The sequence below is a fragment of the Phaenicophaeus curvirostris genome, chromosome 7, assembly GCF_032191515.1.
Source record: "Phaenicophaeus curvirostris isolate KB17595 chromosome 7, BPBGC_Pcur_1.0, whole genome shotgun sequence".
In the NCBI taxonomy this organism is placed as follows: domain Eukaryota; kingdom Metazoa; phylum Chordata; class Aves; order Cuculiformes; family Cuculidae; genus Phaenicophaeus; species Phaenicophaeus curvirostris.
In genome coordinates this window covers 34426792-34452682 of record NC_091398.1, presented here as the reverse complement: position 1 = coordinate 34452682, position 25891 = coordinate 34426792, and the positions used below count along the sequence as shown (strand labels likewise).

The 25891-nt window shown below is 40.5% G+C and overlaps 1 protein-coding gene across 5 annotated transcripts in view; it reads left to right on the top strand.

Moving 5' to 3' along the window:
- NCKAP5 (NCK associated protein 5) overlaps window positions 1–25891 on the top strand; it is a 418402-nt gene that overhangs the window by 200410 nt on the left and 192101 nt on the right. For all 5 annotated transcript variants that reach the window (XM_069861526.1, XM_069861528.1, XM_069861529.1 and 2 more), the window contains exon 5: window positions 24634–24767. In XM_069861526.1, coding sequence (XP_069717627.1) covers window positions 24634–24767 — 134 coding nt within the window. The remainder of the gene's footprint in view (window positions 1–24633; window positions 24768–25891) is intronic.

Genomic DNA, 25891 nt, shown 5'->3' with positions numbered 1-25891 from the left:
TGCATGTGGTCCTTGGAAGTGATGGGGAGGAAGGGCTTCTGGTGCTCCAGTTCACCCAGCATCACAGGAACTGCTGTAGCGAGGCGGATGCATCCATACAATCAGTAACACAAACCAAATACAAAGCATGTGATGTAGAAACTACTTATACTGTGGTATCTTTGCTCAAAAATGGGTTTGCACATCTGTATAAAAAAAATACGGTGAGCGACGATGAAATACAGTCTTACAAGGAGACTTTTTTCTGAGGAGGCTGAAGCTGAGACTGAAGATCAGGCGATATGTGCTGTGTGAGACACCAATGTGTCTGCCCCACAGAGCTCCCCATAGGAAATGGTATTTTTTTTTGGAGCTTGTCCTAGAGTTACATTTCTCATGACTGATTTATTATTTGAAGTAGATATGTACTGGAAGGTATTCTAAAAGTTTAGGTTAAGATATTTCATTTAATGATAAATGTTTATTACAAAAAATAATGTGAGTGACTTGTAACGTGTATGAAAAACCTCATATACAGGATTAAGCGAGTAAGTATTTATAAATTAGTTGAATTAGGAGGACTAAATATATTCAGATTTTGAATACCTATCAGTTGCTCAGGTTTCTTTACTTTAAGAAACACCATCAGTAAATAATGATTCTCCATTACCAAAATACACAATTATGCTATTACCAATCCATCTACTGAGCTTGGGTTGCAGAGTGGCTCTTCCTGTCATTTATGGCATTTAATTTCTTAATGTGCTTGTTCACAATTTTCTTAGTCGTGTTTCTTCTGACTCATCAAGGAGTAATGATTAGTCTTTTCCTTTTGTAAAGATGATCACTTCAGATGTGTACAGTTCGTACTGCATTTGATGTGGAGACTGTGCAGGTGTCTGTGGTGACAGAGATTCCATTATTAAAATTAATAGCTTTCAAAATAAGTCACAAGTTTATTTCAAAACATAGTAAAGGCTGAAAACGGCTTTAGTCATCAAAGTCTGGGGTTTCTTGGTTTTTGTTTTGGTGGGGGTTTTTTTGTAACTCTTAAGTCCATGACTTTGGATGTTTAGGACACAGAAGAAGACCAGGTAAAGCGTTCATTTTTGTGAAATTTTATTAACAGTAAACAGTACCAAGTTAGCAAAAGCAGGGAAAAACGCTGCTACAGTTATGTAGCAGAGTCCCCATGGCAGATTAAGTGCTGTGTTAGTATAAACTTGATTAAAAACCTAAAATAAACCCCAAGGGTATACAAGTATGTCATATTTTAATGACTTGGATTCATTTAATGATTACCCAGAAAAAAATATTATTTTTATTATTTTTTTACCTTTATTTATGTTTAGATTATATAGTTTTGCTAGTTTTTACTTCTGCATCCAAGTGCTTTAATTCTACTCTGTTTTCCATTAGTTCAGTGGCCTGTAACCTACACAAAAGAAATTGTACCACTCTAGCAATTTAGCTGTGAAGGTTAAAGTGGGATGATATTGCCTTTTATATCTACATGGATTTCACTTAGGGGCCCTAGGCTCTGATTTACCATGTGTCCTACTGTGTCTTTAAGTGATGCAAAGTGATTATCATGGGCTCTTCCTGGTACCCGTCTATTCCACACCTGCACCCTTTTGTTAAAAACCCACCATGTTAAGTGAATGTGAGGTCCCCAGTGAATAGGTTTCCACCCTCTGGTAATCCTTGTGCATTAGATTGATTTATGAATGTATCAGATTCTTTGTTAGCATGTAAACCACTAATTAATTTAAAGCTCTCTGTGGAAAAATTAAAGCCCTGGTTAAGGCTTTCAACAGGCTCAGATGGTGCTAATAATGGAAAAACAAGTTATATTAATGAGTTTTGATGTGATCAGCACAATTCTTGCTTTACAAACAGTTTTTGCTATGAAACAGTAGAGACTGCAAGTTTTTAAATAAAGAGTGGAAGAAGTAAAAGGGAAAGGCAGGAAAAAAAAATCACACTGTCAGTAAGATACCCTGCGATTCCTAGGAACTGAGTCACTTCGGCTTGTTACAGCTTTTTTAAATGTAATGTATTTTGATGTACATAACTGCCTCTTAGAAAACCACAGGAAGAGCAAACTGATCTTTTTTTCCAGATTGAAACTGAAGTTGTAATGTAATCAGCTTTGAGAAGACCTTTGCCTCTTTTCCTCATCATGTGCTGGAGCCTTCGCATGGTGTTGGAGTGCAGGAAAGGCCTTGATTGGAAGCTTATTAAAATCAGTTGAAAGTCTGACTGTATTCTCTGCTTTTCTAAACTCCATAGTGTTTTGTATGTAATGTTAGTTGTTTGCTCTTTTGCTCCAATTCAGTTTTTTAATGTGCGTGCTAGTTTTGGGCAAGGAGAAAGAGGAGATCAGACTGCGGCTTGACAATGCTTTGCTGAGCTGACTGAAATAAAGTTGAAAATAGAAAGCCAAATCTCCATCGTCTTTTGTAGGAAGCTGAAAATGCAGTGTTACAGTGGCAGCCCACGACTGTAGGAAATGGTGCTTTTCCCACGCTTCTCCTGGGAGCTGCATTTACCTCTCCTGGCTCTCAGCACTGCCAGGGCACTAAGTCTTGGGCCACCATCCTGGCTGTGTGGCTGGCACCACAGCCGATATTAATGCCGCCCCATTAATCAGATAGCAGGGAGCCCTCAAAAGCAGCGTGGTCGGCATTTTCAGAAGCCCAGCTCCTACCGTCTGCACTATGTACCTTGGTTTTATGGAGGAGGGGGAGTCCTGAGGTTTCTCTTGAACTGGGTCTTACAGATGGCAGCACAATCTACTGCTGCTAGCGCGGAGGCACGTTCTGTCACCGGCGTGATCAATCTCTGCAGTTGCCTCCAGCAGGAGGCAAGGCTGTTGTTGCAGAAGCACCGGGGTCATTCAAAAATAGATGATATTTAGCAATAAATGAAGTGTTAAGGATGAGATATAAAGGGCTAAATTGTCTTTCCCAGCTTCCGGGTCCTTAACATCTATGAAAACATCTATCTGCGGCGTTAATTAGAAAGTAGCGGAGAGAGAGAGGAAGGCAAAGTCGATGTTTTAAAATGTCTCTTTGAATATTAAGCATCCTAACCCAGAAAGAAGCAGTCTGACCTTTGTGCTATCTTCTGTGTGAAGCTGTGTATTTATACACAGCTGGCTGTGCTGTCCAGCTTCTTCTTCTTAGAAACTTAATCATGTGGCCCTTGCGGAAGCTTCGTGACATTAGTAGTAGTTGGCATCAATAATGATTATTGAAATTCTTTACAAGCCTAGTTTAATGCTTCTGGACCTCATTAATTGTTCATACTTCATTAGACCAAATGTCCTCATTTGACCAGATGTCCTCATTCAAAACTTTGTAGTTTTATTTTCAGTGAGTTTAATATAGAAGATTTTTTTTAGTTCTTGTGTCCTGATTATTTTTTTGTTGTTTGCTTCAAATCTTCAAATGTTTTCAGGATTTATTTTTTGTTTTATTTTTAAAGCTTTTATGAATCCACTGGTTTTTTTATTACTTAAAATTGCTGAGATCTGCCAACATTAATTTTTCCAAAGAAAAATATCAACCCAGTTCCTACATATTCCTGAAACAGAAGTACAGCGAGCCTCATTGCCTCTGCCTTTTAAAGCTTGTGTTACTCTTTCCTAGTTAATTGATTTAAGAGCCGATTGGTTCACCAAATTCTGCAATAAATCATTAAAATCGATTTTCTTCCATCCCATCCTTGTTCAAAGCGCAGCAGAAGTTGTGTGAGCCTGTCTGGGAAGGATGCAGGGTGCTCTCCAGGCTGGAGGTCTGTCTGGCTTTTACCAGGAGAGGGAGCTGCAGGCATTGGAAACAGCACCCACCTCCACAGCCCTGGTGGAAAATTGACACAGTCCTTCCTAGCTTCACTGGGAGTGATTTGTGCTTTGGAAGGTGTTAGCTGCAATATTTTCAAGTATACTGGCTGCTGAAGAAGCTGTTGGTATTTGTCATAGAATCATAGAATTGCCAGGTTGGAAAAGACCTCTTGGATCATTGAGTCCAATCATTCCTATCTGCCACTAAACCATGTCCCTGAGCACCTTGTCTACCCGTCTTTTAAACACCTCTATGGATGGTGAGTCAACCACCTCCCTGGGCAGCCTGTTCCAGTGCCCAATGACCCTTTCTGTGAAAAATTTCTTTCTGATGTCCAGTCTGAACCTCCCCTGGTGGAGCTTGAGGCCATTCCCTCTCATCCTGTCCCCTGTCACTTGGGAGAAGAGCCCAGCACCCTCCTCTCTACAACCTCCTTTCAGGTAGTTGTAGAGAGCAATGAGGTCTCCCCTCAGCCTCCTCTTCTCCAGGCTAAACACCCCCAGCTCTCTCAGCCGCTCCTCATAAGGCCTGTTCTCCAGCCCCCTCACCAGCTTTGTTGCTCTTCTCTGGACTCGCTCCAGAGCCTCAACATCCTTCTTGTGGTGAGGGGCCCAGAACTGAGCACAGGATTCGAGGAGCGGTCTCACCAGTGCCGAGTACAGAGGGAGAATAACCTCCCTGGACCTGCTGGTCACGCCGTTTCTGATACAAACCAAGGTGCCATGGCAAAAGCAGTGATGCTCTTGGCTTTGATGTTTTCTTGGTCCACTTGCCAAGGATGTTGTAGGCACTGGCACTGTAAGGAGGACCATTATTGTATCCAAAGAAGTGGAAATAAGTTTTGCCGCCCCCCCTGCTGGAACTCGCTAAAGGGGTTTGTCTCTTCACAAAGTTTCTGCAAGTATTTAGTCAACACCAAAAAGAGTCAAACAGAATTATGTAAGAATCACTGAACACAGAAAAAAATACTTAAAAATGCATTTATATGTGGTCTGAAAGTGAAACAGAAGCAATCTGTAGAAAGTATGTCAGAGCAACTAGGTTGCCCTCGAGTACAAATTGCCATTTATACATTAGGTGACAAAGGCAGGGATGCTGAAGTACAGAAAGGGCACACGAGTCTCACAGCATCTATGAGTGTGCACAATATTAGAGTGGCAGTTGGCTTCAGCATGAAGCAAATCCTGCTTTATGACTAGAAACAGATGTATTCCGCTCTAGGCAATACCTCACTGCCTAATAGGAGTGATGCGCCCATGCAGTAATAACAGTGAATTGCAGCCATTTTCATATCAAAGGTTAAGCTCTGCAATCCTGAGTGCCTCCAGGCAATGGCAGGAGCTGACTGGAGGAAGCCCCACTCTTACTGGTTTAATATTTTTGCAAGGATGACCTGAATAGAGTCGGTGATCTGCAGGCTGAAGAGGCAGAACATTTATGGTTGGGTTTTATCTCATGCAAGAATGGGATCTCAGCTGAGACAGAATTGTAATGTCTGAGGCTCTGGAGAGGAAAGGTGAATGTATGCATTGGGCTAACAATTTGAATTTAGTGTGAATTAGGAAGGTAAATTTATATGGATTAATAGCAGTGAAACTGCAGTAACGTTCTTGGCTTTGCAGATTTTTTTCTTGAAGTAACTGGGGAAATTTCTGCGTTGTAAGTAAAATAAATGACTAGATTTTGGGTTTGTTTGGGTTTTTTTGTAGCTAGTACTTAAACAGTGTAGAATCTACAATACTTACCAGCAACTGTAACTTCCATCTAATAGGTTTGTTTGCAATATTAGTTCTGGGAACAGCAAAAAATCCATTAATTTGTCTTCTGAAGACTTCGTCATGCTTATTTTTCAAAAATAAACCTCTTTCCTAGTATTTTTAGATTTTGTTCTTAAATCTTGTAGGCCCACTTGTAAAACCATATATAAACTCTTGTTTTACTAGTTTAAGTTAGTTGGTTCAAATTTGATCACAGCATCCATTGCAGCAGTTCCAGCTTTTTCCTGTTGTTTCCATACTTATATCGGCTCTTCTGGAAGTTCTGTGTTGTACATTACAGTTGCCTTTGTGGTGATTTGGGCTCATTATTGATTTCTCTTGTAACGTGTAGCTAAAGCAAAAAAAGATGGGACAGAAAAGGTTATCAAGACAGAGAGAAAGTTTCTGTATAAAGGAGGACAAAATTTACGTACCAAGAGTATTGCTCAGTTGTGCTGCTTCCATTAAATGTCCATTTAATGGAAGGTTACAAAGATGATCAGTGGGCTGGAGCACCTCACATTTGAGGACGGACTGGGAGAGTTGGGCTTGTTCAGCCTAGAGAAGAGAAGGCTTAGAGGAGACCTTATAGCAGCCTTCTAGTACTTAAAGGGGGCCTACAGGAAAGCTGTGGAGGGGACCTTTCTCATGCAGTGCAGGGATTGAATCAGGGATGATGGTGTTAAGATGAAAGAGGGGAGATTTAGATTAGATATGAGGTAGAATTTTTTTGCTGTGAGGGTGGTGAGGCACTGGCACAGGTTGCTCAGTGAAGCTGTGGATGCCCTCTCCTTGGAGATGTTCAAGGCCAGATTGGATGAGGCTTTGAGCAAACTGATCTAGTAGGAGGTATCCTTGACCATGGCAGGGGGGTTGGAACTGGGTGATCTTTAAGGTCCCTTCCACCCCACATCATTATATGATTCTACGAGCCTGTGTTCTTGGAGCCTGTACCATGAAGTTGGTGCTGACCCTGGGAAGTAGTCGGCTCAAGTAGTGCTTTAGGTTGCCTCACGTTAGAGTAGAAACTCTACACCAACAAGCCTTTGTTCAACATCTAGTGTGATGGAGCCCTGACCCATAATTGCTCCATAACACCAAGACGGCACAGTAAGGTACTGTTGTCTTATCCAGTTCCCTCTGGGAAGAGACAAGATGTGTATATATATATATTTATATATAGAAAGTAGTCTGTCAGAGGTAAATAAAAGACAGACAGTAGAAACTGGAGAAAGCTGTTGGCTATTTCTGACCATTGAACACTTTGCATGTTGACATGAAAACTAGTTGCAGCTCATCCAAACAAGATTTGAGCCTGTCAATATTCATTCTGCTGTTAAGCCTCAGTAGCTTTGTTGTTTTTTATTCTTGGCAGAGCATGATTAGTCCTCTCTGCAACTTCTGTTTAAAATGTAAAAGAAATACTAAAGCATAGTAAGGAAATAACGTCCTATGCTAAACCTATGCAGCTTTATTTGGATCCATATAGCTTGAGCTAGCAACTGTGATTCTTCCTTTCTTCCCCTCCCTACTAGAGTCTCATAAACTTTAATTCAGTTTTTGCTTTGTCAGGAGTTTGCTTTTACATGCTTTCTTTTTGTTTTGGCTCTGTGTCCATTGCATTATGATAAGGCATCTTTTGATATTCTATGGGATCTTTCATAATGAAGATCTCATGAAATAGTTTTCCAAGTCTGGAACGGGTGATCAGACTTGCTTGCATGTCCAGCTAGAGGAGACTGTCTAGACTGTGGGAATGACTGTGATGTTTGGATTGTGTTATTTCCATACCGCTTGGCATGATGCATTCTGTAGTTACTCTGGAAGCTAATAAAAGTACTGGGCCTCGTACAGGACCTTACCTGGCTGTGAACTGACTGTCACTTGTTCTCCGAGCTGTACTGATCAGTTGTGCTTTCTGTGAGGTACACTGTTGTGTGATTTTTAAATAACTACCTGCTTAAAGCCACAGTTCATTGTACTCATTAAGGGTCGCAGTCTTTAACTCTGGTGTCCTGCCAGGCTTGTTACTACTTTTGCCACCTAAATAATTTATAATCTTGAAAAATATTTAATTTCTGATTTAAATTGCTCGTTTGTAAGCTAGACTTTATTCTTACTCTTCTGCTGCTTGTCTGGTTGCTGGTGTAGGTGATGAACTCTTTGGGGAAGAGGCAGGATCTTACTGGGCATCTAAATAGTGCCAAGAGCTGTTTGGAGCCTGGGGTGCTGATGTGCCGTGAATAATCACAGCCTGGCTACTTGGGATGAATACTGAGAGGGGATTTGGCTCAGTGTGCACAGTCCACATGACTCTCACTTTGTAATTACATTTTTACGCTGCACATTTGTGATCGGCATCCATGGTGACACTGCTTATTTAGAAATGATTTCTGAGTGCTGGAGAAAAATTATTATCTCTTGGGAACATCACGTTCCTAGTCATATCTATTAACAAGTGCCCTGCGGACTAACTGGCAGAGTTTTGCATTTAAGGAACTTTTTCCATGGCCATCGCTAGAGGAAGCAGGTCAGAATTGGTAGTTGTTTGTTGGAAACCTCTTGTTATTTATTATTTCCTTGTTATTGAGAATGAACCACCTCAGAAGGGAAAACTTGTGATGTAGGAGGGTACCACAGGAGAATACATGCCTTAAATGAGAAGCTGAAAAATAATTTCATTGTAAAACTAGACTTTGAGAGTTGCTGGCTGTGATAGTCTAAAGGCAGGTTTCCCCGGGTGCATCTTCCATCAGTTGGCATGGGAAACCTGTTCACAAACTGGAAAAGGGAGGAGGAGGTGAGTGGAAGTCAGGGTGTGAAGAACATGTGCAATCTAACGCATTTCAAAAGAGCTTTAGAAGGAACATAAGCAAGTTAGCAGAAATATCTTTGTGAACCCTCAGGAAACAAGAATATATAATCTAACAGAGAGAGGAAGGAGAAAGTTTGCTGTGCTTTGTTCTTTTTCTGTAGCTGCTGACGTACATCTAGATGCCAGGGCTGTGGCCCGACCAGCAGAACTTGAGGGGGTTTGTTCCCCTGCCCTCACAACAGCTGAAGAGTTGAACTGTTTGTGCACCCTGATTCCCCCAAACCCAGCTCTGCTTGCGTTTGCTTGCATGGTTAGAGCAGCTAGGGTGTTTCTTTCCAGCCTTGTTTAGACAAAGATTGTTCACATTTCACCTGTATTGAATTTGATACCAAACTTGCTGTCGTAAGCGAGTGATAGGAAGTTGTTTGTAGTAGGAATATATCCTATTCTGCACATGAACAGCAAAATTTCTTTCTTGCCAAAGCTTAAAGACTCTAGAACGACAAAGAGTTTGCTAACCCACTCTTCATGCTCTTTGTACCAAATGGACAGGTAGATGGGGATGGCTGTGATCCAGAAAGTGTCTAAAGGGTTGTTGAGCTGTTCTGATTCAAGGAGGTCACTCTCTTGCTTTTACAGAACATCTGCCACTTTGAAAGACAAGAGCAGCATGTGTGGAAGTGACGTGAAACCTTGGTGTGCTGGCCAAACTACTAAAAATTGAGAACTCCTATTTTAGTGATCTACACAGTAGGGGATGCACAGGGCAAGTTCTGCGTGTTGATCACATGATTATGCGTTTTAATGTCCAGGAACAGAACTTCTCCTCAGCCTCATGGTTGCAACTACTTCTGATGCATTTTTTTTCAACCAGTGCTAAGGGTGGAAGAGGCAGAAGAGAGGGGAACTGCACACTTGGGTTGGTATTTTCTGTAGAGAAAGAAACATATTTTCCTTTTCCTCTTCAAGAAAATGAAATAATTCTGATTGTCAACATTTGTTGTTAAGTTGAAAACAAACCCAGCAGATTTTTTTAGTCTTGTCTTAGATGAGAGATGCGTGCGTGGCAACGTGTAGCTAACAGTTTAGAATAAACTGTGGTTAGAAACAATAAAACAGTTACATCCTGTGTAAAAAGATAAACATGGAAATGAAGACCAGAGAACTAAATGTAAGAGGCTTTATATCTGGTTTTGATTTTCTGCTGTATCTGGTGTATCTGGCCTTTTGGTTCTAGAAGCAGTAGTGTCTAGCTGGCGCTGAAGTCAGCTGGATTTGGTCTCTGGAAACATAAGCAGACATTAAAGTGGACTAGTTACTGAAAAGTGATACTGCAAAATGTAATCAGGTGGAGAGAGTCTTTCAATTACTTGGATTTCACCAGTGAACAAAATTAAAAAGTCATGCAAGCTTGTTATTTTATTTTATTTTCTTCAAGTTCTCTCGGGTTCCAGGCTTGCAAACTCGATCTTGGCCCTGAAAGTTGAGTCACTTCTTCTGCATGCGTGCATCATCAGCACTAACAGATCTTGGAGTGGCAGCTCCATTAAAAATACCACTGAAGATGCGCCAGCGAACAAAAAAACCCACTGCATTTTCCTATTGCCTGTAGCTGTGCCTGCAGTGGTAAAGGAGTGAATATGATAAAGAGGTACATTTGTCAGAAAGCTAAAGCGACAGGACTCTGGAATACATGCAAGAAGCTGAGTAAATAAGGTATCTCTTTTTGCAGTTACTTACCAACCATAAATGGACTCTACAAGTGAACACAGAAAAATTGTAATAAGATCTGACATGTTCATGAGCAATGCTGTAAAGAGCCTGGGAAAAAGAGATACTGTATGGAGAGATAGCTAGCAGCAAAGTAGTGATGCCGGAGGTGTTGGTGTGTCAGCTGAGAAAGGCAAAGAAATCTGTGTGTGTGTGTGAAAACTAAAATATCAGCATATCCTGGATCCGTGGGGGTCTGGTGGCACTGCAGACTGTTCTGAGCCACTTCTCATGACTGGCACGGTTAAGTTCTACTTCTTCCATCTTTTTGTTTAGTCTTACATCTATTTCAGTTAACTTCTTGGTATGCTGTATTTATTAGCAGGAAATACAAATACATTCATAAGAAGTGCAGAAAGTGAAGAAGTCCTAACCCTTCCCAGCATCAGGGCAAGACACATGCTAATCCTAGCTTGTGAGTAAATCCCAGAACTCCCTGGAGCAATGAAGCACAGACCCACCAGCTGATCCTATAAAGCCAAATCAAACTCTTAGAAGTGTGTTTTTTTTTCTACTGCTTCTCCTACGTGTGTCCTAATACCGTCTCACTAATACAGATCCAAGTGGGAAATGCTTGGTTCAGCCACATGCCCATTTGTTCTGTGAGCATCCAGTCCTTTAGATAAGAAAACATTTATAACATCTAAAGAACTTGTTGGTCCGTTACAGAGGAGAAATCCATTCGCTTTGTGTGCAGGTGCATGGGCATTGCAGATAAGCAAAAGTCTTTTAGGATGTCACTGTCTCCCGGTTGGGGGTTATTGTCCCCACTGTGGAGTGAGTGGGATTATGCTAGTTCTTGGTCTTCTGCTTCCCTGAACGGTTCGCCAGGTTACCTCAAAGTGTGTCTGCCGTGTACCCCACCCAGAGACTCAAGCAGTTTTCTGCTGACTTGAAAGGCTGGTGACCTCCAGCTACTGATCAGGGGTGATCAAACCGGGGCAATGACCTCTTCTTCCTTTACTTTTGGATCTAGAAGGAACTTTGTAGCTGGGCCCTCCTTGTGACTGGTGCACTGATACACTGTCCCTTCATTGCATACTTTGGAAAGCGTAAGAATAAATACTGCAGATACCATATTGCTTCATATGAATTCCATAGGTTAAAATCAGTACCAGGTATAAACCAGCGTAGCTTGAGTGACATGTCACCTTTCATTGTCTTTTTATTTGTCCTTTGTCTTCTTAATCTCACTTTCTGCAGACTGTGCTTTTTTTTCTGGTGGGGCTCTATTCCATTGCAGCAAATCTCCTTAAATGGACAGACATTAATGCTTCAGAAATTAAAATCCATCATGACCACAAATTCTTGGTTTCTTTCTCCCCCCTGTCTAGACTTCATAGCCATTTGCAAGTGTGCTAAAAATACTGGTTTGCAATAATCATGGAGTCATAAAATACCAGGTTAGAAGGGACCTCAAGGATCATCTAGTCGAACCTTTCTTGGCAAAGGCACGTTCTAGACCAGCCTTTGGCCCAGCATCCTGTCCAGCTGAATTTTAAGTGTCCAGTGTTGGGGAATCCACCACATCCCTGGGGAGATTATTGCAATGGCTGATTTGTATAGTGAAAAATTGGCCTCTTGTGTCTAATCAGAATCTTCTCTGGACTAACTTGCACCCATTAACTCTCATCTTTTCCATGTGACTCCTGGTAAAAAAGGGAGTCTCCATCTTCTTCATAGCCACCCTTTAGGTAATGGAACATGGTCATAAGGTCTCCTCTAAGCCTTCTTTTCTCAAGGCTGAACAAACCCAGTTCTCTCAACCTTTCCTCATCTGACAGGCTTCCCAGTCCTGTGATTGTCCATGCACTCTGCACCTTCTCCACCCTTCTCTGCACCCTCTCCAGCCTGGCCACATCTTGTTTTTGCTTGCAGGGAACAGAGAATTCCAGGTGTGGCCTGACAAGTGCTGAGCAGAGTAGGATAATGACTTCTTTACATCTGCTGGTGATCTTTTATAGAGGCTCCAAACAATGCAGGCAGGATCTGGAAACTGCCTCCCTTTTAAAACTGCCTTTGAAAAATCTTTCTTACATTTTTGAAGGGGTCTCAGCTGTGGGACTACACTGGTTTACAGAGCTCAAGGAATCTCTTCCTTCTTTCCTCTTCAAGTCTATATCTAGGCTGGAATTTCAGCCAAACTGACAGCAAATATCTATTACTTAACTGTAAAACAAAACCATGGCATATCAAATATTAATGTGATCTCAGCAACTGCAAATGTGGAAATCACCATAAATCATATGGTTTAGACCTCATCTCGTGCACCTGTAACTTACACAGTTGTTTTGAAAGCATTGTTGAAGTGCACAACAAAGTCCAAAGTATGTTAAATGCATTTGAGAGAAATTTTACTGAATCTTCTAGCCCTTGCTGCAAGTCAGAGTAAGTTCTAATGTCTTAGATGTGCTTTTAAATAGCAGAGAGCTGTTTAGGCAGGGAAGGTGATGAAAGATGTCCTAGTAATTTGCCATGGTATCACCAAGGAGGTTAAAAGTGGATTGCCATTTTAATGTGCCCTTCTGTGCATGTTCTGTGTGGGTGAGTCTTTGGGTTCAAATTACAAGTTTTTAACATTATTTTTGTTTGTTTGGAGTGGTCAATTTGCTGCATATCAGCCTCCTTTATTAATGGAAAAACTGGCAGACTTCTCTCCTGATCCAAGGTGGAATTTCTGATTGCTAAATATAGGCAACATCCCATAGGATAAATCATTTGAACGTGGATCCTTTTCTAAATCACTTGAGTTAATTTATTCCTCATCTTTGTGCTGTGAGTGAAGAGTTCAGTCCCATGTCCCATTTATTTATTTATTTATTATCTATTATCTTATCTAGTATCTATTTGAGTAAATTTGCTAGAGAGTGACTGAGGGACTTGCAGTTCATCATCAGTGGAATGTTCAACTCTGAGTGTAGCTCTTCAAGTCTGTGAAGTCTTTAGAAGTTTTGATTCAGGCTATAACTGTGTTACTACTTAATGTTTTGGTGTCACTTTTATTTGTTCAAAGGTTTCATATTTTTCTGATGAAAAATTCAAATTGCAAAACCTCAGTTGTATTTCTGTGACTAGGAGCTTTTGTTTCGCCAGGCAACCTTACCTCCTGAGTTTCATACTTTGCTACATTGACATCCCTTTAGGAAGTGTTCAAGAATTGCACATCTGATATAAAATTGTAGGTGAATCGAACAATTGACCCTTTGCTGGCCCAGGTGGGTTGGCTGTATTCTCTTGCAAGTTGTCTACATACACACTTTTGTGCTGTGTTATGTTTCAAACACCATTAATATACAGTTTCTTGAATCAAACAAGTGGGGAACACAAACTAGCATAAACTAGGGATTTTTGTTTGTTTGCAACTGAATCAATGAAAGTTCATTGTAAACAAGTTTACTTTGGTTATAAAGCTTTGTTTCTGATAAAAGATGATTTTATATACCAAATAAACAGCTTTATGCTTTGTTAGGCATCTTAATGTAATGCAAGTCACCTTCCAAAAAAGAAAAACCTGTAGCAAAGGGTTTGGAATTACAGTTAGCAATCATAATCTAAGATGTTTAGGGGGGAAAAAAAATTACATTATATTACTAATTAATTCCACTGTTTCTCATTTTGGTATTGACAGAGATTTTTTTTTCCTTACGCTGCTGAATATGAGGTATTCATACGAATTGTATCTGTCTTAATATTCTTTCCAGGTTTTTATTTGATATTGAAAAACTTTTCATTATGTTTAATTCAGAAAAATGAGATTTCTTTAATTACTGTCCGTAGAAGCTATTAGAAGCTCTATTACATTTGTAAATTCATTTTTTAAAAGCGTTACCATTTAAAGATTAATAATTAAAAAAAAAATCCGTGATCTGACTATGTGGGACTTTCAAATTGACAAAGTATTCTCTCTACACTCCTCCCCCACAAGGAAATAATGTCTAAAATGGGAAAATTAATTATCCTTGGAACTGTAGATCAATACATGTCTTTGAAATTGGGCTATAATTGTGAATTTGAATGAATAGCAATAATGTAACTTTGCAGCCCAGAAGGCCAACCGTATCCTGGGCTGCATGTGAAGTGTGGCCAGCAGGTTGAGGGAGGGGATTCTGCCTTCCGCTCCACTCTGGTGAGACCTCATCTGGAGTACTGTGTCTAGGTCTGCATCCCTTAGCCCAGGAAAGAAATGGAGCTGTTGGAGCGGGTCCAGAGGAGGGCCATGAAAATTATCAGAGGGATGGAACACCTCTTCTGTGAAGAAAGGTGGAGGGAGTTGGGGTTGCTCAGCCTGGATAAGAGGAGAGAACTTATAGCAGCCTTCCAGTACTTAAAAGGGGCTTCTAAGAAAGACATTGACAAAGTTGTGAGTAGGGCCTGCTGCAAGAGGATAAGGGGTAATGGTTTTAAACTAGGGAGGGTAGATTCAGCTTAGGTATAAGGAAGAAATTTTATACAGTGAGAGTGGTGAAACACTGGCACAGGTTGCCCAGAGAGGTGGTAGAGTCATTCAAGGTCAGGTTGTATGGGGCTCTAAGCAACCCGATCTTGTTGGAGGTGTCTCTGCTCACTTCAGAGGGTTGAACTAGATGACCTCTAAAGGTCCTTTCCAACACAAACCACTCTATGATTCTATGATATATTGCTGCCATGGATTCTGTGTAAACACTGTGTCTACACGTGTGTCTCCAGGAAAAGGGTTAAAAGAGGTCCACAGAGTTGACTTCAGCTCATAAGTTTCTGGGACGCTATAAGTGGGATTTTTTTTGTCTTGATTTTTTTTTCTTACAGGTGACTCCAACTTTGTGTGGCCTGTCATTGTGTGTTTCATGGAGTTAAGGGGTTGTTGGCCACCAAGATCTCCCTTTGAGAGGGCTGCCCATGCACCATAGCTGTTGGGCGCAATGGGCAGGCAGCATCGCTAGCCATCTAGCTCTGTACTGAAAGGTTTTATGGATTATTTAGCTGGGGTATTTTTACTGTAAAATAAATGTTGTCACAACTCCCAACTATATATACAGCACTGCCTATGTAATAGCCTGCCTAATTCAGATTAATTGTAGTCTTGTAATGATAAAGGAGCTTCAGCACAGCAGTTATTCTATTGTACAGATGCAATTAAAACCATATCAGTGCAATATAAATAATACTAAATTAAGTTGCTTTCCTGCCACATGGTGGCAATTTTGAGCTAGTGCACAAAGAAAGCTAGCATCTTAACTTTATTCAGAAGTAACTACAGCAAGAGAGTTACTAATTTACTTGGATTGCTCTGGAGCAGTGTTATCACCCAAGAATATAAACTGTGTGAACTACTGTCACTACAATATCTCTAATAATAATAAACCTTTCCTGTTTTGCTATTCATCTTGGAGCTGAGCAAAGCCTGAAGTTTACATCTGGTAGTCACAGGATACATGTGCTAGCCTGATATGATGCCACAGAAAGAGATGTGCTAGCATATTACATTTCATATTAAAAAATAAATTATTTCCTTCAAGTTACTTACTCTAACTGTTTTGAAGGCAATTTTAGCAAATGCTAATACAAATTATTTAGCATCATTTATATTTTCCTGGTTTATTTGGGCAGCTTGTCATTTTGGGAGGAGAATCTTGTTCTGAAGAACCATCATTTTTTCTTACTGGAATGAAAAAGCTAGGAAATACCAGCCTAAAATTAGGATACTGCTTTTAAGACTATTTATATCTTGCTGTTGCAGAGATTTAGTGGGAATAAGCTTAGGAAAAATGGTTACATCATGAAATAATTGGGGGAAAAAAGTAGAGGCCTAATATAAATCAAGGAAATTTCTTCTTAAGCCTCTGTAGTACAAATTTGTATCAGGGGAAATGATAATTCATTTTGATTATAAAACAGCCACAGAGCTTCACCCTTACCTTTCTTATTTTGAAGAGATGTGGAAATAAAGCTACCTCTCCCTCCCTGCACCCTCCAAATGCTTATGTTATAACTGTTTATACCTTAACGCTTCCTTGTGCTTTAAAAACAACTATAACTTCATCCCTGGGCAAGCCTGGAGTGTTTAAGGGTATTTGTCAGTATTCCCAGTATAGCTGGAAACATTAACAAGGGACAAAGGCATATTAACTGCCACTGTTGGAAAGCTCTGGTTTCAATAGCTGGCTAATTTAATAAAGTCTTGTTACAGTAAAATGATTCAGCTGTAAGCAGCCTGTAAAAATTGTAATAAGCACAATAAGCAATGCTCTTCTTTTTTCCACTCTTTGGAGTGGTGCTTTTTCATGCTGTCAAAGTCCACTACAGGGAACGCTGCAATGTGCTGCAAAGTTGTTTGTCAGTGCCTTGGTTTATTTTTGCAGAGAAGTATTGATTACAGAATGAGAAACATTTGGTTTAACAGGGATCGATGAGGAGCAAACAAAGGACACTCTGAAGTTTGATTCATTTTAATTTGAACGAAAATACAGTACTTGGTGCATTTTATGATAAAATAAAAAATGATACCTGCTCTCTGTTCTTGTAATCGCATTTCTTTCCTGTCATCTGAGAGTGAAATAAGTTTAGAGGGACAGGGGACTGTAGTCTCTTGTATGCTGGGTTTGGGACCAGGCTTTGCAGGAGGGTGACAAGCAGATCCATCTGCCTCTGGAAGTGACCACACCAAGGAATTTCACCTACCTTATGTGTGAGATAAATGAGGGTGAACCACCTTGGACTCCTTGACCTGTTTTGTTTGGGTTTTTTTTGCAAGACCCAAACATGAGCTCTCACAAATTATCTGTAATACAGAGATCACTTGTACTTCCATTAACCAACAGCTTGGGCCGTGGGCAGCTGAGACTCAGGTGTGCTCTGTGGCACTTGAACAAGTACCATTTGATCACCCTGTATTATGCCGAGGGAAGGAAATATTCGTTGTGTTGGAAAAAAAACCCAGTTACTTTGTTGAAGTAACCAACTGGGAGACTACGTTGCAAATTCCACTTTCTACTTGAATTGATATTTACAATTAATTCTTGAAAAACAGAGGTTTAACAAGGCCAAATGCCGGGTCTTGCACTTGGGGCGCAACAACCCTGGGCAGCTACAGACTAGGAGAAGTCTGTCTAGAAAGGTGCCTGGAGGAGAGGGACCTGGGGGTGTTGGTTGACAGTGACTGAACATGAGCCAGCAGTGGCCCAGGTGGCCAAGAAGGCCAATGGCACCTTGGTTTGGATCAGAAACGGCGTGACCAGCAGGTCCAGGGAGGTTCTTCTCCCTCTGTACTCGGCACTGGTGAGACCGCTCCTCGAATCCTGTGTTCAGTTCTGGGCCCCTCACCACAAGAAGGATGTTGAGGCTCTGGAGTGAGTCCAGAGAAGAGCAACAAAGCTGGTGAGGGGGCTGGAGAACAGGCCTTATGAGGAGCAGCTGAGAGAGCTGGGGGTGTTTAGCCTGGAGAAGAGGAGGCTGAGGGGAGACCTCATTGCTCTCTACAACTCCCTGAAAGGAGGTTGTGGAGAGGAGGGAGCTGGCCTCTTCTCCCAAGTGACAGGGGACAGGGTGAGAGGGAATGGCCTCAAGCTCCTCCAGGGGAGGTTTAGGCTGGACATTAGGAAAAAATTTTTCACAGAAAGGGTCATTGGGCACTGGCAGAGGCTGCCCAGGGAGGTGGTTGAGTCGCCTTTCCTGGAGGTGTTTAAGGCACGGGTGGATGAGGTGCTGAGGGACATGGTTTAGTGTTTGATGGGAATGGTTGGACTTGATGATCTAGTGAGTCTTTTCCAACCTGGTTATTTTATGATTCTATGATCCCAGGCTGTTCTGTGGATGCTGCCTGCAGCAATCTTTCAAAACTGATGTACGAGGCTGGTAAAATAGTAGATTTGAGTATTTTGAATACGCATATTTATTAATAACAGTATTGGGCTTTGACTTGCTAGAAAAAACAATTTTAATGTACTTCCAATAGTTGCTGTTTGTTTGCTTAATTACATTGCTGTTGTTGTTGCCTACCATTGTGGTGGTGGCAGTGTCATCTACTTTTGTGGCTGCTTGATTCTCTCTGGCTCGTAGGATGTTGAGTTATAGACCAGGCTACCATTGCATTATGACCTTTATGCTGTGGTATTGGATGCATAGCATCAGAAAATACATTAAAACTTACAGAAATATTCAGTTTAGGTTAGCGATGATTTAATGGTACTTCAAACTGTAAACAGAAAAAATTTGTATTCTTTTTTTCCCCTTATTGAAATTCATTGCAAAGTATCTCTTTGAAATCAATATTAATTACACAGAAACTGTGACCCTCTTTAGCAAATGCTTTAAAATAGTTGTTAAAAAATTAATGTGAAGGTTATTAGCCTGATTTTGAGCAACATTAAGCCTGCGTTAAATATTCTCATGTAGACTTCTTTTGGCAAAATAGTGCTCCCATGTTAGCATAATTAGTAGTACCATAGTAAAACCTTTCTTACGATACACCAGGGAAGCAGAGAACACATTCAGGAATACAGAAAAATCTTTTTTCTATTTAAACACTAGCCCTTTTCACTACTTACAAGGTAAACTGAAAGAAGATAAGAGATTACATTTGCATCCTTTTAAAGACATTTTTGATGTTTAAACTAATCTGTCCTAGTGGTTCTTAAGAATTGCTTTTCATAAGACTCAAAATCATAAGATAAACAGAAAAAGAATGACCAGTTCCTATGTAGATGTTGGGCTGGCTCCCTTATGAATAGCAACACCCTTTCTAGTATGCATGGCATAGTATGCTGAATCCCTTTAATTTTTCACTTGCAGTTATTTTGTTTAAAATCTTGAAGCACAACCATATTTTTGTTTAACATATAGATAACATTATTGATCAAAGAACTAGTAAGATTTTTATCTGGATGAGAAATTAAAAAATTAAATACTCTGGTGTGGTGAGTGGACCAGTTGCCTATCCAGCTGCTCTCTCACTCCTCCTCAACAGGATCATGGGAGAAAAAAGATGGAAAAGCTCATGAGTTAAAACAAAGACATGGAGATCACTTACCGTTCACCCTCAGAGGTAAAACAAATTGGCTTGTGAGAGATTAATTTAATTTATTAGCACTTAAAATAGATTTGGATAATGTAAAACAGGCAAATTTTAAACAACACTTTCCAAAATGTGGTGTGGGGAGTCCTGATTCCCCAGCTTCCCCTGCTGAGCAGGGCAGGAGGATGGGCATGAGATTGCACCATGGCAGTCCCTCTCTGCTGGACCTTCCTCCTTACAGGATTCCCCAGCTCCAGCCTGGACTCTCCACAGGTTACAATACTTGAGGAAATGTTTTTAGGTGGAGGGGCAAGGAGGAATGAGCTGTCAGCTCAGCAGTTTTAACAGGGAGAGCACAGAATCATCAGCACTGATGAGGCAAGAGGAACAGGGTCCAGGATAAAAGAGTGGGATGAGGGTAGAGCGTTGTGGAATAAGAAATCTGCTTGAGTTAGTTTAATGCTTGACCCTTTTGGAGAGAATTCCCTGAGTATATCTCTGAGAAGGTATTGTCATGGAGTTGGTCCCATCATTCAAACGAGACATCTACTGATTTTATGTGCAGTGACAGGTAAAGCAGTTAAATGGCAAGTCCTTGACATGGAAGTCTCGAGTGTCAACCATGTCTAAATTTGAAGTTGACAGCAAAATAGCCCAGAAAGGAAAAAGAGGTAAAGTGGCGGTCTTTCTGTACAAAACCTTAAGGTGCTACACGTTGGCTTTGCACGCTAGGTGTCAAACTCTGGCCAGAAATGTAGGACCCGTACGGCAGCTCCCAGCCCCGCAGCACCATGCGCTGCCATCTGTGGCTGCCACCTGCCACATCCACTTCCATTTTTTGTCACATCTCTGTTTTCTGCTGGCTGTCACAGTGCCAGGGGTCACTCAGGGGAAGAGGTGTTTGCACTTTGGTAGAATGGGAAAGAACCAGGTGCTGATGTTTGCAACGCATCCCGAGTGAATTAAAGGAGATGTAAATCTGAGCACCTCTCAGGAGACGCTTGCCGCGTGGCTGCTCTGGGTCAGTCCTTAGAATGAGAGCATGACTATTAACCTGTAACTCTGAAAATAAGAGTTAGCACTGGAACAGGCTGCCCAGGGAGGTGGTTGAGTCACCTTTGCTGGAGGTGTTTATGGGACAGGTGGACGAGGCGCTGAGGGACATGGTTTAGTGATTGATAGGAATGGTTGGAGTCGATGATCTGGTGGGTCTTTTCCAACCTGGTGATTGTATGATTGGTCTCCTCATGCTGAGGAGTGATTCAGATATTTGTCAAACGCGTGCTATTTTCAGTCTAGCCATAAATAGTATTCATGCGTTTTGTTTTGCTCATGAGTATCTCAAATTGGATTCCTTCCTTAACTTTGAGCAGACAAGTTAATGTGTGGTACATGTCCCTGACTGGATGAGAAATGAAACATTTTGACACGAACATTTCTGCAGCTACACAAAATGGAACGCATTGAAGTGCAAACGCTGGCTTGCGAGCATCATGAGCAGCTGGTGAAACTTGATTGCTGAAATGTTAATGAAAAAGTAATTGCAAACAGTATTTGTTCAAGTGTTAAAATATTCCAGTACTTGCACAAAAGTATCGGTGGAGTTTGCTAACCCTGTCTTTCACTCTAGTTTGTTCACTTAAGATTTTTGCATATTTGGAAAGTTATCAGAAATTTGACAGGGTGATGTGATGAAAGTTAGGCTGTCTGGAAAGGCTGAAGGAGGGAAACAAGAGGGAAGTAAAGGTTATACTTCTAAGAGGAGAAGGTTATAGCAGCGTGGCAGAAGGCAAGGAGAGGGAGCAGGGGAAAATAGTTTGAGCAAAGCTCATGGAGAAAAGAAGCTGCATCTAAAGAGCAATTGGCAAGTGGGAACACGTAGCTTCATTGGAAGATGGCAGTGATTTTTCTGGTGTTGAAACATACTGATTTATTTCACATTTTTTTTTTATTTAACCTTCTCTCCGCATGGCATGCTAATTGTATCCCTTTCCAATAAGCTTATATTCACTACAAAAACCTTGGATCATTTCTGGCTAGTTCGTTTCCCTCCACACCTTTATTTTGCACAGGAATAAACAGGGTTAGAACAGAGGAGCTTATAAAGGGGGTTACAAGAACACAAACTTTCTGGAGAATTCAGGGATATGTTACCTGCTTTTGTGAGAGTAAAAAGCAATCTCTATTTAATCCTGGCCTTCCTGGCTTACTTCTCTCTTCTGACGCTTCATTATGGCTTTTCTGGGTTTGAATAAAAATGAAGTGGTCTTTTCTTGTAGCTAAGATCACCTCTGCTAGGAGCTACTTTCCGTGTGCAGTGTACATTAGTGTTTTGTGTCCTGGAGGCTGAAAACTTTCCGGATGTGGGTGGTCTCTTAGTCATCTTTCCCCTCCCACAGTATTTCATTTCTGTGATCTGGCTGAAAGCAAACCTGCTTTCTACCTGCAAGAAACAGCAGGAATTCCTCAAGGTTGCCAATTAATTTTTGTGAAGAAGCACGTGGATGAAGGCTGGTGGTGTTACTGCTGTGTAGGCATCCTGGGGGCAGTCTTCTCCCCAGTCAGACAAGAAATATTTGGTAGCTGGGGAAAGAACCCAGAATTTCAGGGTCATAGGTTAGTGCTTTTGTTTCTGGTCTTGTAGCCTTCTAACTTGATCATTGTTCATCCCTTACTTTGAAAGGAGCATAAGTTTTATACAGCAGCAGTATGTCCTCAAATAACTAATACTGTGTTGTAATGCATGCCCATGAGTGGCTGAACTGGTACTAGACATTTAACTCATTCCAGATCTTTTTGTATGGGACAATAATGCAGACTTTCCACATGGACAGGAGTAAGTGGTAGCAACAGCATTCTCTGACTTATCAGGAAGAAGTAAATGAAACCTAGAAATAGCTTGTACAGCTGTCTGACCTGTAGGGGAAAGTCTGAATTTGTGAATCTCTGCTGTATATTTGTGCTGTGCTAGAAAATGTGGTTTTGTGAGCAGCAGCAGTGTGGCCATACATGTAGATATGGCACATTCGTTCTGCAGGACAGTCTTTAGAGCTGTGTGCAACTGCAGAACCTCCCTACAGTGAGGTGGAGGACAGGGTATCATCTGCATTTTCAAGTGTTACTATTTGTCTCTCCCTGCCATGGAGATCTGGCTTTGTTTTAATGCAGAAAGAAGGTTCGTTTGAGGACCGGTGTGTGGTCAGTGCAGCAGGCATATAGAGGTAGTTGCTGTATCGGAATAAGATCATCGTGGCAGTAATGACACTGAATGTGTGCTGAAGGCATGGCTGAATCTCTGGTCTTTGGTCCGTTTTTATAGTTAAGCTGTTTCTGCGTTGGGCAGCTGAGGCGCAGCCTGGTGCGGTGAGTCGCCTTGAGCGCTCAGGGTTCATGGCAGTACCTGATTTTCCTCTACAGAGCCTTATCAGTTACTTTAGGGACAGTTACCTTGTTGGTTAAGAGCCCAATTTCTGTAGACACCAGTATCTTCTAAAAGCTTGTCTTAAGCCCTGATTGATAACTATATATTTCTCTTATGTCACTTTTCTTGCTGCTCTCTGACTCTCTGGAAGTTCTAGATGTCTCTTCAGCAGCCATTAAATGCTTCTTTAAGAGAATATGCTAAAGGTAGTCATCAAGGGCCTCTGGAACAGTATCATTTTGAAGTTCATGTTGACAGGATCTAAGCTGGAGAAATACTAACTGGTTTGAATATTCTTCCCATATCATAAGCCTGAGTTATCCTTCATGAGCCATGGTCTGTACAACTGCTGTGTACCTTCTGCCTGGTGCTGAGCGCTCTCTGCTCTTCCTAGACTGGCAGAAACCAAGGATAACTCCACACCTGGGAGGACATGGTTGTGTAACAGATAATTTAGATAATTTAGTTAGGACAATGTATTTATTTTCCAGTAATTTATTTCTTGTTTTGCTGTTTTCCATTTTCTAGAAATTACGTACGACCACCTAGACAGATGCCCTGCGCTCTCTGAGTAATTCCCCATATTTTTTCACAAGCATATAGATATTTCATTTAATCCTTTGCAGCCTCCCTTTGTGGCATCTGCTTATTAATCACTGTCTTTAAGCTCCCTTTTCCACCTGGTAATGTTCATATTTTTGGTCCCTTGGTTACTGCTATTGTAAATTATTATCCAGCAAGATTTATAGCTGTGAAATTTGTACAAATAATCTGTCTCCTCCATTTAATGACTTAACACTAAGATACCTTTGTTATTTTCTAATGAAACTGTATGTATAATTTCCAGTTAAATGTTTTGCAGGTATATCAAGAGAGTTTAGGCCAGCAATAGAACTATATTGGGCTGTCTGAGAGGCTACAAATCACACTGCATTATCAGCAGAGATTTTCAAAGTATATAGGTGGTGAAACCGCTGTAGCTTTATCATGATTTAATCTTTTCTTAGACAACTGACAGTAGAACCCCTTCACTGATGGAGTATAGCATAGTACCAAGTACAGTGCTTGGGGGTTTTTATAGGTTTATTGTCTCATTTAAAAACACAAGGAATAATTTAATTTAATTTCATGTCTGTTAGAGTCACATGGAAAGGACTATATATGCATTTTTTTTAATTCAAATAGCGTTCTTTTATAATTTTTCAGTTCATTCCCCTGCTCCTTCTAAATTGCATTTAGCTACTTTTAAAATGTGGTTTAGAAATCATAAGATATCCTTTTATATGACGTTCGCATATCTGGAACTGAAGTTAAATAAAAAAAACTAGGCCATGACATCTGGAGACCTCTGTAGGAAGTGCATTATGTCACAAGATGTTTTGGGTTGGGTTCTTTGGTCCTGTGTTTTAAGAATCAGTAATAACCATGTGCTACTTGCCTTTGAGAACTGTTAGTAAAATTAATGACAATTGTATTTCTCTCATATTTGTTTGATTGGTAGTCAGTTTTTAAGAACATATTCTTTGCCATAGTATTTCAGTAAATAGATCTGAATAGAGACTGTCCTACTGATAGGGATCCTCCTCTCAGGCAAAACAAGAAAACCAGTGGCTGCAGAATCAGGTCCTTCTCTTCTTGTGAGGCTGGAACATAAAGGAATGGGTGACAAGTTGTCCTCTTGATGTGTGTTCCCATGTCTGTATTCAAGCCAGATAGAGCGCAGATTTCAAGTATAATTTTTTAAATTTGTTTTGACTGGAGAGGAAGAAAAAGAGCTTTGAAGGAGAGGGTGTATGTTTGTTTTTAAGTAGGCTGAATTCAGTGAGTCTGAGCCGAGTAAGAGTAGCCCAGAATGACGGTGATGTTCTGAAAGGCTTTCCTTCTCTAGTTTGTTATTTTGCATAGCATTAGCTAGGCAAACCATGGTGGAAGTGGATACTTAGGGTAATTGTTTTGATCATTTGATGGTTTAAATTAATTAATTAAATCTTAAATTTTTGCCAAAAGTATGTTTTAGGTGTACAATTAATGAATAACCTTTTATATTCTTTCAGCGTGAGAAGCTGATACATGAGTTGGAGGAAGAGAGACATTTGAGACTTGAGAGCGAAAAACGATTACGGGAGGTGACACTGGAGTCAGAGCGTAGCAGAGCTCAGATGCGCGGGCTGCAAGAACAGTTTTCCAGGTAGGTTGCGTAAGTCAACTATGTTCAAAATATAGGAAGAACATACTGATCAGATTGGTCAATAGCTTGAGTGGATGGAATCCAAGGCAAAAACTACTCTACCTCTGAAACTGTAAACATAGCAGGCTTTTGGCTAAATCATCGTTAACCTCCTGTAAAATATAAAAGGCTTACACCATCACGCTATGCAATGGTGATAATCTCCATTTCTAGAGATTTTGCATTTGTTAGAATTCTCAATAACTGTCTAAGTTCAGGTTTTCACTTCCAAAAAGTGTATGGCATTTATAGGTCAATACTTGATGGCTCGCTTGTCTTAACAAACAAGAATGGGTTTGATCAATCTGAATAAAGGAACAAAAAATGATGCCTTTTACCAGCTGAGTAATCCTCCTGCTTGGGCACACATTGAATCTCCTTTTGCATTGACGGGATTGGAGCTTTGTGCTAGAGCAGAGCTCCACTTACAAGGGAACCATCTTAAAACCAGGATTTAAGACAAACTACTCATTCATATGACTACAGTGAGGATTTGAGGTGTTTATTGTTTCCATGATGCATGATGAGTTCTTGTATATCAAATAGAGTTTCTTGTTGTTTTTGTCACATGAATACAAACAAAACAATCAAAACAAAATCAAAAGAGACAATGGAATTTTATGTTATATATTTTCCATCAAGACTGAACATTAACACATTCCCTCAGGACCCTGAATTATTGAAAAGTTCAAGTTCTGTTTAATATGTTGAAAGCAAGCTGTGGGGTGCATTTTTTCTTTGGTTATTTTTTTGTTGAGGTTTTTAGGGTTTTCTGTGTTGGGCATTTTTGTGGTTTTTTTTCCTGTGGTATCTGCCATGCTGTTCCTCTGATTTGAGGCTGGGTTTCTAGGCAACGCTGCAAAGGCGGTTAATAGCAATAATAATTTTTTTTGGATCTGTTATTTTGTTTTGGAAAATTTCCATTATTGCTCTTAAGATTTTAAAAAAACATCAAAGTATTGAGATAAGTCTGAAACTCTTTCACTGAAAATGCTAAGGATATTTCTTCTTTAGTTTAGTTGTTCATGTTCTGTGATCTTTGATTTCAATTTTTTATTATTCTGATGAGACTCCTTGAGTAATAT